A 13,764-nucleotide genomic window follows, 5' to 3' on the forward strand; every position below is an offset into this window, starting at 1 on the left:
TCTCTCTGTCACTAACAGACATAGATAAGCACCCCAAAACATCCAGTCAATTTATCTATCAGGCAGCTCACTGTAAAAGTATAAATAATTTTCTGAAGAGGTATCAGATTTTTTTTCCCATTAATTTTAAATGTAATTCATGTTCCTAGTTTAGAGTAGCTGTCTACTTTCTGGATGGCTAAGATCAAAATTCTGTCACTTAGTGCCTTGTTTTTATCTTATTTTTATGTCATGTTTTCTATTCTAATATCAGTGCAGCAGGATGGTATGTGCATTTGGTACATTAACATATACATAATATTTGAGATCACAATATCAAGTATTTGGCTTCTCTGAATATACCTTCTTTTAAGCAAGAATCTCAAAATAGTTTTATACCTCTTTTAAAACTTCATGCTCTGTTGAGCTTCTTGTATTTTCAATGCAGCAAATATGGTGAAAGAGAAAAGCTTTTTGTAGGAGGTCCCTATTAATAAACTGCATTCTGAATTATTTTTCTCCTTCTGCCTGTTGTAAACAGTGAGAAAGTTGTCATGTGTACTGTCTACTGATTATAATGTTCCTACAGAGGCAGAAGACCTAAGTCTGTTCAGTCATCCGTACTTTAAAAAATATTGTGTTATTCATCCGCTCAGAAAATTTATTGCTGGATTGTCGACCAGAAAGTAGTATATACATTTCTTTTGCTTTAAACTGACCAGTATATAATATTTTTTCTAGACAAGATTGCCATGATAAATATAGCTTAGGAGGTAATTCAAAGAATTTTCTAGTTCTTTTCAAATATTGTAGCTAAGGCAGCTAAATTCTGCTTAGTGATATCAGCAACTCTAAGCCATTGTTCATCTACTTTTTTGAAGTCCAATAAGTGTACTGTAACTTTAGTTAACTTTAGAACATCAGTATTACACTGTTTATTCATTTCATAAACAGTAGCATTATTCAGCAAAGTAATTCTTCATGGAACAAGCTGATCATCCACATAGACCTGAGACATATAAAAGCTGTGACTCACACACTGATTAATAAAAGTAATTTGCATTGAAAGTAAATATATGATTCTGATGATTATTCTACACGTTTTTATCCCCATGGTGAGGCTCAATACCATGTTGTTAACTACTGATATGTTTGTGGCACATAGCTGTTATTTAGACTTTTTTTTTTTTAAACTTGAGTTTAACTTGAATAATGAAACAAAATGATGCATTTCATTAACATATCTGTTTTGAATTGCATTCTTAAGGAACGACGAAAGTTTGGGCCTTTGGGTTGGAATATTCCATACGAATTTAACACAGCAGACTTTACAGCCAGCATTCAGTTTATACAAAATCATCTAGATGAATGTGACATCAAGAAGGTGAATATTACAATTCACATACGGTATATTTAATTGCTTTGTGCAGTACTTCTAATTGCTTTTCATCATGTTTCTCGTAGTCTTTATTCCTTCAGCACAGCTAATAATGATCAAAGTTCAATTTTTTTATACTGTCCTCCATGTTAAAAAATTTAGCAGTTAAGAACTTCAGAACTTGATTTTGTTTTTTCAGTACCATAAGCAAAATATTAATGAATCTATACAATATCTGTTTTGAAAAGGGAGGTGAAATATTTTTCAGGATTTGACACATTCAATCAGACTATTCTGTGGCTGCCAGTTCGGCTTCTGCTTCTTCACAATGATAATATAGAATAGCCATTCCTTGCAAAGTAGCAGTTTGCTGACTAAGAAATATGAGAAACTGCGGAGGAAAAAACAGACAAAAGAGGCAGTAGCATTTGAGAGTCTTTGGAAGAGATTCCAAGTCACACAGGAAATGATGAGATGTGTGTCTTGAAACTATATTAAGCCCAATTCTAGTTTAAAATTACACAGATAGGCTTAGAAAACACATTAGAATTCAATATCATTTTTTGCTCCAAGTGTAATCTTTTCAGCTTACACTTTAGAAGCGGATGAGCTTGAGATTATATCTGAATTACTATTCTTATGTGTTTTAACTATAGTCTTTGATTTAATTTATTTACATGCAGGGAATATCGTGGAACACAGTACGCTACATGATTGGAGAAGTGCAATATGGAGGCCGAGTCACAGATGACTTTGATAAGCGCCTTCTTAATTGCTTTGCAAGGGTGAGAGTCGTTGAAAACACAGCTATTTGTCTTTTTTTTTTTTGGTTGTCATATGCAGAAATCAAAAGCCCAGCTTTCTATTGCATATGCACTTCTTCACCAGCTTGTAAGACCCTTCAAAGTAAAATGAATTTTTCATAACATTGTTCTTTGCCAGGGAGGTTCTTCCTCTTGATTTCTCTTTAGTCAGAAGCAGAAATTATTAAAAAAATATAATATAACTAGAAGTCAAACTTAGATATAACTCCTAATGATTTACTTATATATTCAAGAAAAAAAAAGTATTATCTAAAACAAGAACTCTTATTCTCTAAAACTGAGATTTAAAAACTCTAAGGAGCAGAATAATGTACTACTTTCCTCTGGATTTTGCACAGGTGTGGTTTAGTGAGAAGATGTTTGACAGCGCTTTCTGTTTTTATACTGGATATAAAATTCCAGTGTGCAAAACCCTGGACCAGTATTTTGAATACATCCAGTCACTCCCTGCTGTGGACAGCCCAAAGGTCTTTGGTCTCCATCCTAATGCTGATATTACGTAAGTGGCACTCAATATATTGAAACTAGTAACTCTTATTTAGTATTAAGAAACAAAATCTCTGTGAAATATCTATTTTTCAAGAGCTATCTAGGATTCATGTGAATTTCGCTATTGAGGTAGAACACTTCATATGCACGTACATGACTATGAATGCAGTATCTTCAGGTACATTTTACATATTATTTTAAAGTAGTCAGAATTTACTCATTTATTAGCGTTGGTTTTTTTTTAATGCACTTTTTTAATATTTTATATATGAAAGCATTATGAAACATCTCCATTGAAATTCAATATAATATTTATACACTTCAACTATAGAAATTTTCCACTGTTTGCCTTGTGCTGTTCCACTGTTTTATTGTACACTGTTGTTAAATGATTCTCTGGACTGTCATTTGGTTTACATCATCATGCCTTTGCACATAACTACAATTTTTTACTGCCATCTTTCCTGTCATTCCCATTATTTAAAAGAGAATTTTCCATCTCACCAAATATTAATTCAATTTAAAATTTTATCTTTGACTTAATTCTTTTTTTTTAATCTTTAATAATATTTGTAACACCTGGCTTTTATTTTCTTATACTGTTATATACACTACAAAAGATTGTGAATCATTTTTCACTTTCACAGAAGTTCTTAATTCTACCATGAATTATTGCATTTTCAACATGTTCTCATTCACTGATTCTTAATGTAATTTTTAAAGCATGGGAAATATTATTTAAGTGCCTGACTATTGTGGAAACCTATTATTTTCTAACATTTTTGGGCAAAACAATAACTTCCCAGGATTTTTCAGTCTCGGATTTGAGATTCTGATATCATATAAAAATACCAGATTCATAAAGATACTGTGAGAACAATACACAATGTTATTGTTACCTCCACCTAGTACCTACCACTGTAAATGTGTATTTCTGAGGAAAGTAATCAAAGAGCTTATTCACTGTATTTCTTTCTGTTTAAAGTCATTCTTTTATACTTGCAAGATCTCCCTGCCATAACTGGTTAAAGAAAATCCAAGATTTAATTTGGAACTAAACAAAATTCTAAGAAGAGATGAAATTTGGCCCTGAAATCAGGCCTATAGGGGAGGAGTAATTTATTACAGAAAACTTGAAAATAATAATACTGGGGAAGATTTAGTGAGTAGGAACAGTTTTATTGTTTATCTCTAGTACTGATTTCTTTCTTTTTCCCACTTGGCACATCATCTTATTTCTGATACTACATACTTTTGTTTTTTTGAGATTTCTTTTTTACATATTCCTCTAGAATTAGGGGAAGATTTATGAATAGTTTTATGCTTTTCTCCATGTCTTAGCACAGAATGTTATAGGCAATACTGTACATGTGCATGCCTAGCTGAATTCTGTTTTTTATACACAGCCTGAATGATTTGTATTCCATACAGTATAAAAAGCTGCATTCAAATTCCCCTTAAATGCCTTATATTTGGAAAGCCAGTGGTATCATGGGCTCCCTCAGAAGAGGACTGGCTAATGGGGACAGGAAGGTGATTGTCCCTCTCTACTCTGCCCTCATGAGTCCCCAACTGGAGTACTGCATCCAGGTCTGGGGCCCCCAGTACAGGAAAGACGTGGAGCTGTTGGAGGGAGTCTAGAGGAGGGCCACGAAGATGATCAGAAGTCTGGAGTACCTCCCGTATGAAGACAGACAGAGAACTGGGCTTGTTCAGCCTGGAGAAGAGAAGGCTGTGAGGAGACCTCATTGCAGCCTTCCAGTATTCAAAAGGGGATTCTAAAGAGGAAGGGAATCAACTTTTTTACCAAGATAGACAGTCGTAGGACAAAGGAGAATGATTTTAAGCTCAAGGAGGGAAGGTTTAGATTGGCTGTCAGGGGGAAGTTCTTCACAGAGTAGTGAGTTGCTGAAACAGGCTGCCCAGAGAGGCTGTGGATATTCCATCCCTGGAGGTATTTGAGACCAGGTTGGATGGGACCCTGGGTAACCAGATCTAGCACCAGATCTGGAGATTTGTGGCCCTGCTTTTGGCAAGAGGCTTGAAGCCTGGTGGTCCTTGGGATCCCTTCCAACCCAAACCATTCTATGATTCTACGCAGAAAGCTAACTGAGCATTGGAACACGGAGGCAGCCAAGACATTTCCATGGTATGATTACCAAAGATGATAATGACCTTTCTATCTCTGGTTTAGTGGAACAGTTTTCAAGATCAGTCAAAAGTTTGATCCAAGTGTTCTAAGATTTCACTGACTGTCAGTATTTTCATCCTCTTGAGTTTAACATCTGAAGTCACTGCAATATTTTTAACTTACTATGTGAATTCTGCAAAGGCAGTATTGTTGACAGGTTCCTGAGTAGGCAAGTAATATCCTGACCACCTTCTTTCAAATTCCCTTTACCAGCTGGTTCTATACTGAAGCCTTAAATCTAAATGAATTACTGCAAGCTGTAATCTGCTATCTGAAAACAGTACAATCTCCCATTCTCCCTTCCTTGGTGAATGTAAGCTTTTTAGTATTATGTGTCAATTGACATTGCTGTTTTCTACACAAATTTGAGGTAATGTTTCTTTCAAACTATATTTTTTCTTAGTTTCAATTTCCAGTACAGAAAATTTCTAATGGCATAGATTCCAGCTACTTTGATAGTCTGTTAAGACCAAACTCTGTCTCTGTGAAAAACAGATTCTTCAGATGATTCAGGTCATTTTTCTTTCTTTCCAGAAGATTTCAACCTAATGTCATTAGAGAAAGGAGTATTACTTCCCTTTGAGTCTCCTATTTTGAGAATATGTTTCAAAAACTGCTCCTTATTATCAGCTTTTCCCTAAAGTTTGCACATTGCTTCCTTTTAAGATAGTTTCTATTTTTGTTTAGACACAGAGAAAGAACAAACATTTTTATATTTTAGTTTTTAATTAACATAATAATAATGGGACTTGCAGTATGAGGAAAAGTTTCATAGCTATTCTGCCAGTAGTTGTGTGGTCATTGAGTCACAGAGAAGGGATTAAAAGCAGCGATGTGGTACCAAAATTAGGAACAAAATCATGAGTCCAAAAGAAATCTTATTTTATCCAACTTCTCTAATAGTATGTAGTCTTGAATAAATATGTCATTTTTTAAATGAAGGGGCATAAATGCAAAACAGCTTATGAGTTTTGAATCTGAAGTCAAATGTTATTAAAAACCATGAGAGCCCCACCATTCTTACATTCAGAAGCAGAAATTATATCGTCTGAGAGGCAAAGTGCCATCGAATGTCTTCTGTTTTTTCTGATTTATAGTCTTATAATTGAATTCAAAAAAGTTTATGTTGAAATGCACAGTATCTAGCTTCTGTTGTCCTGTGACACTATCTTCAATCTTAGATACTTTATGAGTTCGTATGTTCTAGCCTGGGGAATTTCATTTCTTAAATAATTATGTATGACAAAGTAATAAGAGGGATGGATGTCAGATGAAGGTTGAAAAGTAACACTTGCATGTAAAATTATGCTTTGAATTGTAATAAATTTATGTTCTGATTCAGACTAAGGCTATATACGTGTTCCTCACGTATGTTATGCTATAAGGTAAAAGCAGACAATGCCACCACTGAAATATGAACAGATTGACTTTATGCTTGCTTTCTTACAGCCTGAGAGAAAGCTATGCCACGTGATAGCATTATAACAGAAGTACTTCTGTGGTTCTACTTGTGCTGAAGAACTGACGTGGTCTACTATATTTTACCGTTAATGCTATGCTTTTTTGTGTTGATTAAGAACATAAATTTACATTAGCATTGCCCATGCTGTACTATTAAATAGAAGGTTTTAATCTCCAGTGTTATAAATCTAGCAGCTTTTTTATAATTAATCCTGAAATAATGCCTCAAGGAAGAATGAAAGTTCTAATTAATGAAGAGGCAGTGTTCAGAGTTATGCCTTCACCTTTTCCTTCATCTTTATTTCACATTTAAGTAGTATCTTAAAGAAATAAATATTCTTTCCTGTAAGAAAACTAGGATCCCTAGAAATCGTATGGTAAGTTTTTCTGCAGTCTCATTTTCTCAGAGGTTAAGCAGTAACCTCTGGAACACTCTCTTTTTCTTGTCTCTGAATTACACAAATAAGTGTGTAACAGAATGGATAGATGGCAGACCAGATTCTTTACAATCACACAAAGCCAAAAATTGTTCACAAAGAGCGTGTTTGGCTTAGGACAGTAAGCACAGGAAAACGATTTGTATTAAGAGTTTCAAATTAACCTGGTGACACAGCATGTTTTTTCTGCACTTTCAAATTTTGTGTTCTACCAAGCATATGTTTTAACCACTAAAAAGCCCTCTGTAATTTATAACACATTTCTTATCCTTGTAGATACCAAAGTAACACAGCAGCTGATGTTCTAGATACTATTACCAATATTCAGCCTAAAGAAAGTGGTGCAGGACCTGGAGAAACTCGTGAAGCAATTGTTTATCGTTTAGCTGAAGATATGCTGGAGAAACTTCCTCCAGATTATATACCTCATGAGGCAAGCTCACCTTAGTAGTTTTCATACTATTCTTTCTCTTGAATTTTCACAAGACCCCAACTTCTCCCTTCATCTCCGCACCTTCCCTTTCATATTTCATATTTCGCTAAATTCATTCTTCTGGGCATCTGTATTTTAGGTAAAAGCTCGTTTAATTAAAATGGGACAACTCAACTCTATGAATATTTTTCTTCGGCAAGAAATTGACAGAATGCAAAAAGTTATCACAGTAGTCCGCAACAGTTTGAATGATCTTAAATTAGCCATAGAAGGGACTATTATTATGAGTGAGGCAAGTATAAATACATTTACTATGAATGGATTATTCTATTTAAGCTACTACCTTGATGGTTCTAGATCATATGTTATCTATTTCACTCCTTCAGAATTTGAGAGATGCACTGGATAATATGTATGATGCTCGAATTCCTCAAGTTTGGAAAAGAGTATCATGGGATTCTTCAACACTGGGCTTCTGGTTTACTGAATTTCTGGAAAGAAATACTCAATTCTCTACTTGGATATATGAAGGAAGACCAAATGTGTTTTGGATGACTGGATTCTTTAATCCACAAGGTAGAGTACCGAAAGGATTTGAGTAATAATGTATTTACCATAATTTCATGGGTTTTACTATATGTTTAATTTCATATTACACCTAGAAAGGTTTTTTTTTTTCCATTATTGTCAGAATGCATCTAGAAGAGGAAGTTATAAACAAATTCAAAAAAAGACATTAACCAAAGTCACAGGAAACTCAGTTCAAAGGCAGCTATGAACATGATTGTCTAAACTTAACCTTCAAGTTGGGAGATTCCTGAGTTCCACACTGACAGAATTTGGAAGGACACAGAAGGGAAAGAGTCAGAGACAGGGTGCTGGTACAGATGGCCATCTGGTCTGACCCACAGTCCCAGTTTTTACACTAAAAAAAAAGCACACAGCTAACAAGCTTTATCTTGCTGCCGTATTATAGCAAGGAATTATAGAACTTCTATAGAAAATGTATTTTTCCTGTTATTCCTGTGGCTTCAAACTCTTTATCCATTTCTAAAGTGCAAGTTGCAAGCTGTTTCAGCTTAATGTATTTATTGAGAGGAGCAAAAAACAATTATAACCATCTTCATAGTTAAAAAAAAAAATGTTACCTGATTAGATGTATGTTTACAGAATGATAAATTTTAGCCTACACAATTATCTATACAAAATGTCCATGGAAAATTTCTCACATGTAACAGCTATGCTTTTTTTTTCATTAGGATTAATCTATGAAACCCTGACCATCTTATGAGTTGTAATGCTTCCGTTCTTACTTGATCTCTTTATGGCTAGGACTGTACAAGTCTTTTAAGAGTTGCACTAAGGAACAGTTAAGGTGCCTGAAGAGCATCACAGTTATTGTTAAAAGATTATTTTGAGATGTCATCACACCAGTTATGTAATAAATAGCATAGCTGGTGAGTGCACTGATCTCCAATGTGCACACAAGAGCATATATATGATGACGATGGAATAAATTGTATAAATGATGATAATGGAACAGATTCTTTTGATTAAAGAAAATACTCAGCCTAAGAGCTAATCCCAGCACAGAGACGATCTTGAAGCTGTAGATTGAAGCTTGAAGCTTAAATTTCTTTGTTCCAAAATACTAGTACTGAAAACTGAGAAAGTAGTCTGCTAAGCATAGATGGTGCGCTCTGGGATTAGAGCATGGTATAGTTACTGTGTTAATAATACAGCTCACCAGGAAACTGAATAAATCAAATCACAAATTAAAAATTAAAAATTGACTGGGGTGAGCCAGTTCAGCAATTGGACTACTTCTTACTGGCATTGCAAGTAAACACAGACTGATTGCAGTGGGGAATCAAGCTCTAAATCGATCGTGGTATTGGCAAATACATTATAATGTTAAAATAAGAGGACTGTATTTTATCAGTTTATTGGAAAAGTCTCTGTATAAAATTATAAAGTCTCACCAATAATTGTGTTTAAAATCTGTTGTGATGTTTTGGCAACTATCAGCATCTATAAATTATAATTATTTTGGGAGAGAGAATGTTTGTGGTAATACAGTAAGTATTCCATTAAGTAAACATTGCACTTCAACAGGCTTACAAAAGATAAATTTTTGTATATAATTACAGATATTATTAATTTTAGTGAAATTTAGAAACTTAGATCAAGCTGTTTTATTTGATACTCATATTACATATGAGTATTTCAGCTGTGACGCAGCTTCTAGTTGAACTTTTCGTAATTAGTGTTAAGCCACTTCTTACATCTGGAATTGCTGCCTTCCACTTCACAACTGTACTGTCACGCTTTCCTTCCTGGCTTGTCAGTATTTCATTCAGTGGTTTCTCCCTTTATGCACTCAACAGCATCCAAAATGCTGATCTTTCTTTTCTTTATGCCCCATCAAGTAGGAAGTGATAACATTCAATCTTTAAGACTTTGTAGTAATCACTCTCAAGTGTGTAGTTCTCTCTGTTAACTTTTCTCCATTTTCCTCAGTCTTGTTTTGACAACTCAGAGTAGTACTTCATCTGCCAGCAGAAAATAGTAGCTATTGTTTTATTTTGGTGACTACCATATTCTGAGACATCTGTAGTAAATACCTGGTTGTTTATACATGTTTCACTTCCGTAGCTTTTTCTATTACAACACAAAGTTCCCTCTTGCACAATTATTTATCATCTTGTCTGTTCATCCCTTCACCTCTCAAATTCTTTTCATGGCAAATCTCTGCAAAGTCTACTCCAAACAATACTCTGAAAATCACTGCTTATGTCATCCTCTACTTTTATTTCTTCCTTTTCTTCACTAACAAAATAATAATAATAAACCTTTATAAACACCAACTTGTTTAGATTCTCCTTGCATATAGTTATTTATACTATCACTTCAGACTCACCTTTGATTTGCCATCATTGAAATTCTGCATTTTTGAAATGTATTATATCTTCACAGAATCACAGAATGGCCAGGGTTGGAAGGGACCTCAAGGATCATGAATCTCCAACCCCCCTGCCGCATGCAGGGCCACCAACCTCCCCATTCAATACTAGACCAGGCTGCCCAGGGCCCCATCCAATCTGGCCTGGAACACCCCCAGGGATGGAGCATCCACAGCCTCTCTGGGCAGCCTGTTCCAGCGCCTCACCACTCTCTCTGCAAAGAACTTCCCCCTGATGTCCAACCTAAATCTCCCCTCCCTCAACTTAAAACCATTTCCCCTCATCCTGCAGTTGTCAACCCTTTCAAAGAGTTGATTCCCCTCCCTTCTGTAGGCTCCCTGTAGGTGCTGAAAGGCTGCAATGAGGTCACCCCGCAGCCTTCTTTTCTCCAGGCTGAACAAGCCCAGCTCCCTCAGCCTGTCTTTGCAGGGGAGGTGCTCCAGTCCCCTGATCATCTTTGTGACCTTCCTCTGGACCCTCTCTAACAGCTCCCTGTTGTCCCTTTTGTACTGGGGGCTCCACACTGGGATGTGGTATATCTTTCACATTGTCCATTTAAAAAACAAATAAAAAATAATAAAAACTTTTTCATAAGTTGCCTTTTCATCAGTATATATTCACCAATCCTCACGTTACTTCTTTGAGCACAAATCTACTGTGGATTTTGTAGTGGATAACATAAAGATAATAAGCAATTCAGTATCCTGAGCAAACATTTTCTCAGCTACTGAATTGTTTGGCGTACAAAAACTGTATTGTGTGCCATTTAAAAATGTTTATCCCTTGAATGACTTCTACAGGGCCAAAATAGGTACAAAAAGGTGGCAAGTAAGTTTGTTTTCATTAATGAAGGTGCTTGGTTTCTTTAGAACTTTGAATGTCTGCCTATGACATTGAGTGTACAACCATACACATTATAAACAAAATTTCTTTGCCATGTAGGACGTATACTAAATTATGGCTTAATTTTTCAAGGATTCCTAACAGCAATGAGACAAGAAGCTACTCGAGCACATAAAGGCTGGGCTTTAGATACAGTTACAATACACAACGAAGTGCTAAAGCAAAACAAAGAAGAAATCACAGCACCTCCTTCTGTAAGTGTGACATGCAAAGATATTTATTATATATTTCAGTATGTAATTTGTATAACTCACTAATTAGGGATTGCTAAAGGGGAAAATTACTAACCTCTTCACTTCACTGTTTGTTTTCAACTTCGAAGATAACCAACAATAATAAATCTTTTCTGTATTTTTTTGCATTTATAAAAGGATTATTTAAAAGCCACTAACTTCAAAAAAAGCTATTTCTCTTAAATGATCTTCAGCCAAAGAATAAGATGTGTATTTAATGAACATATAATAAACTTCAAATAAAACTGTATGCAGAATAGATTTCATTAAACTTCTATTGCCATCATTTTCAGTAGCATTATCTTATGAAAGGGAGGATATTATGCTTTAATTTTATAGGCTAGAAAGATTCAATGTCAGATATTCTTCTTATAAAAGTATTCCTTTTGGTAGCTTGTGCAAATTATTCATTTTACAAAGCAAATGTTTTCTTTTGTGTGATGTATACCCACTTACTGTCCACACAGGAAGGCGTATATATTCATGGACTGTACTTGGAAGGAGCAGGTTGGGACAGAAGAAACAGTAAACTCATTGAATCTACACCAAAGATGCTTTTTGTCCAGCTGCCAGTAGTACATATATTTGCTGTTAATACAACTGGTCCAAAAGATCCCAAGCTCTATGTTTGCCCTGTTTACAAGAAGCCCAGCAGAACAGATCTGAACTATATTACAGTGATCTATTTAAGGACAGTAGTGCCTCCAGACCATTGGATATTGAGAGGAGTGGCTCTCTTATGTGACATCAAGTAAAATGTTTTTCGTAGCAGAAACAAACTGAAAAAAGCATATAGTTATATTTAGAATATATAACCAGTTACATCTGTAATTCTTCTGCTTTTTAGTTGGGGGCCATCTGTTATTATACAATAAAGCTTTCAGAGTTGGCTTAAGAATTTTTGTCTCTTTGGTGATATGTTGAAAACTTTACCTTAAAACTAAATTAACTGATTGTATGTAGTCTTTGATGTTTCCATTATATTCTTAAATAAAAAAAAAAAAAAACCTTAGATGATACAATTAATGTAAAAGAAAGAGAAGAGAAAGAGGAAAAACAGCTTTTTTTTTCATTTTCTTATATGCAGCTTTTAGTTTGTGTTTCATTAAGATATAATGACAACAGAAGACAGTGTAAGGCATAATAAAATTTAACTTCTCTGAAATACAAGTATTCCTGGACTCAAGCTGATAAATGCATGATTCTGTTTGACTGTGTGGGAAGCAAAGATAAAAGACTGCATTTGCTCCATATTTTTTGCTTGTGGTTTTTCAGAGTTCACTTGTTCCTGTTAAACTATATAGATTATGCAAACCAAGGTTATTACACCAAGAATGTTTTTTCCACGCTATCTGACAGGACACAGGAGCTTCTATGTTAAATTTAGCAGAGTAGGAGCATAGCTACAGAAGTAGAACAGTACTAGCTAGTTAATACAGATGCTTTTCCGGTTGGAATAATGGAGCAATTTATATATAACTACAATAATTTTCCTACATTTCACCTTTACTCTAAAACATAGGCTGGAATCCTGGGAGTGGCTATCGCGCATTATTTCTGATAAATCTGATAAGTATCCATGAATTATCCACAGATAATTAATACTACATTAATTATATGCATATAATAGTAAGGAAGATATACAGTCTACACTCTCCTTAGTAATCTGTATCAGATTTGTTCTTCCTTCAGATTACTCTATTTGGCAGCAGTTTTTCACTTACATGACTGGACTATAATCTTCATTTTGCAGTTCAGGAATGATCAAATCTGTGTGACGTGGAAAAGTGCAGCTGCTACTGCTTGATGAAGGCCTTGGGCATCTGATGGGATGGTAAAAGCTCTTCCTTGAGTTGGCATTCTATTGACTGTTAGAAGTCACCGTTCCAGGATATCCTCTGGTAGATACAATACACAGATAAAAAGTATGTCAAAATGGTGAAAATGAAGATCTTCAAATGCATTTCAGTAAAAAGTCCCTTCCCTTTTTCCCCTCTGTAGAGTTGTTCATATCCAAATGTAACAATACTCAAGGTGAGGCTGCACAGCACAGAGCAGAGAGGGACAGTCCTTTCCCTTTGCTTGGCTGGCAGTGCTGGGCCTGGTGCACCCCAGGGTACAGTTGGGGTGTATTTTTGGCCCCCTTTTGGTACTTTCCCAAATTAATTTCCTGAATCCTTAGTTGCCTTTGCAAATGCTGAAATACTGAGAAGCCCAAATTGAAAGTCCCAAATATCAATTAGCTCAGCTGCCATCCTGAGCAAAAAGCCTGCCCACTTGATAAATGCTGAGCAGTCCAAAGCAGTAGTGATTCAGACCACTGTCCCCAAAAAAGATGAGAGGCCTTGATTTTTGTTACAGGTCACTAGGCAATCTTAGCACTAGCAAATGCTAGCTAGCTCCTCAACACTAACCTGAAAATTCTGTTCAGGAGGCAACACTGCCAGAGCCCTGAAAGGAGCTGCATGGAAGG

At 35.3% G+C, this 13,764-nt stretch overlaps 1 protein-coding gene across 1 annotated transcript in view; it reads left to right on the forward strand.

The window, feature by feature from the left end:
* Positions 1-12,186, forward strand: part of DNAH8 (dynein axonemal heavy chain 8) — a 108,213-nt gene extending 96,027 nt beyond the window's left edge. The window contains exons 82-89 of the mRNA XM_042881754.1: positions 1,247-1,363; positions 2,041-2,142; positions 2,520-2,680; positions 7,036-7,192; positions 7,332-7,484; positions 7,579-7,768; positions 11,131-11,252; positions 11,759-12,186. Coding sequence (XP_042737688.1) covers positions 1,247-1,363; positions 2,041-2,142; positions 2,520-2,680; positions 7,036-7,192; positions 7,332-7,484; positions 7,579-7,768; positions 11,131-11,252; positions 11,759-12,046 — 1,290 coding nt within the window. The 3' untranslated portion in view covers positions 12,047-12,186. The remainder of the gene's footprint in view (positions 1-1,246; positions 1,364-2,040; positions 2,143-2,519; positions 2,681-7,035; positions 7,193-7,331; positions 7,485-7,578; positions 7,769-11,130; positions 11,253-11,758) is intronic.
* The last annotated feature ends 1,578 nt before the right edge of the window (positions 12,187-13,764 follow it).

The sequence above is a fragment of the Lagopus leucura genome, unplaced genomic scaffold (genome assembly GCF_019238085.1).
Source record: "Lagopus leucura isolate 7727_CA_CO unplaced genomic scaffold, USGS_WTPT01 Super-Scaffold_73, whole genome shotgun sequence".
Lineage (NCBI taxonomy): Eukaryota > Metazoa > Chordata > Aves > Galliformes > Phasianidae > Lagopus > Lagopus leucura.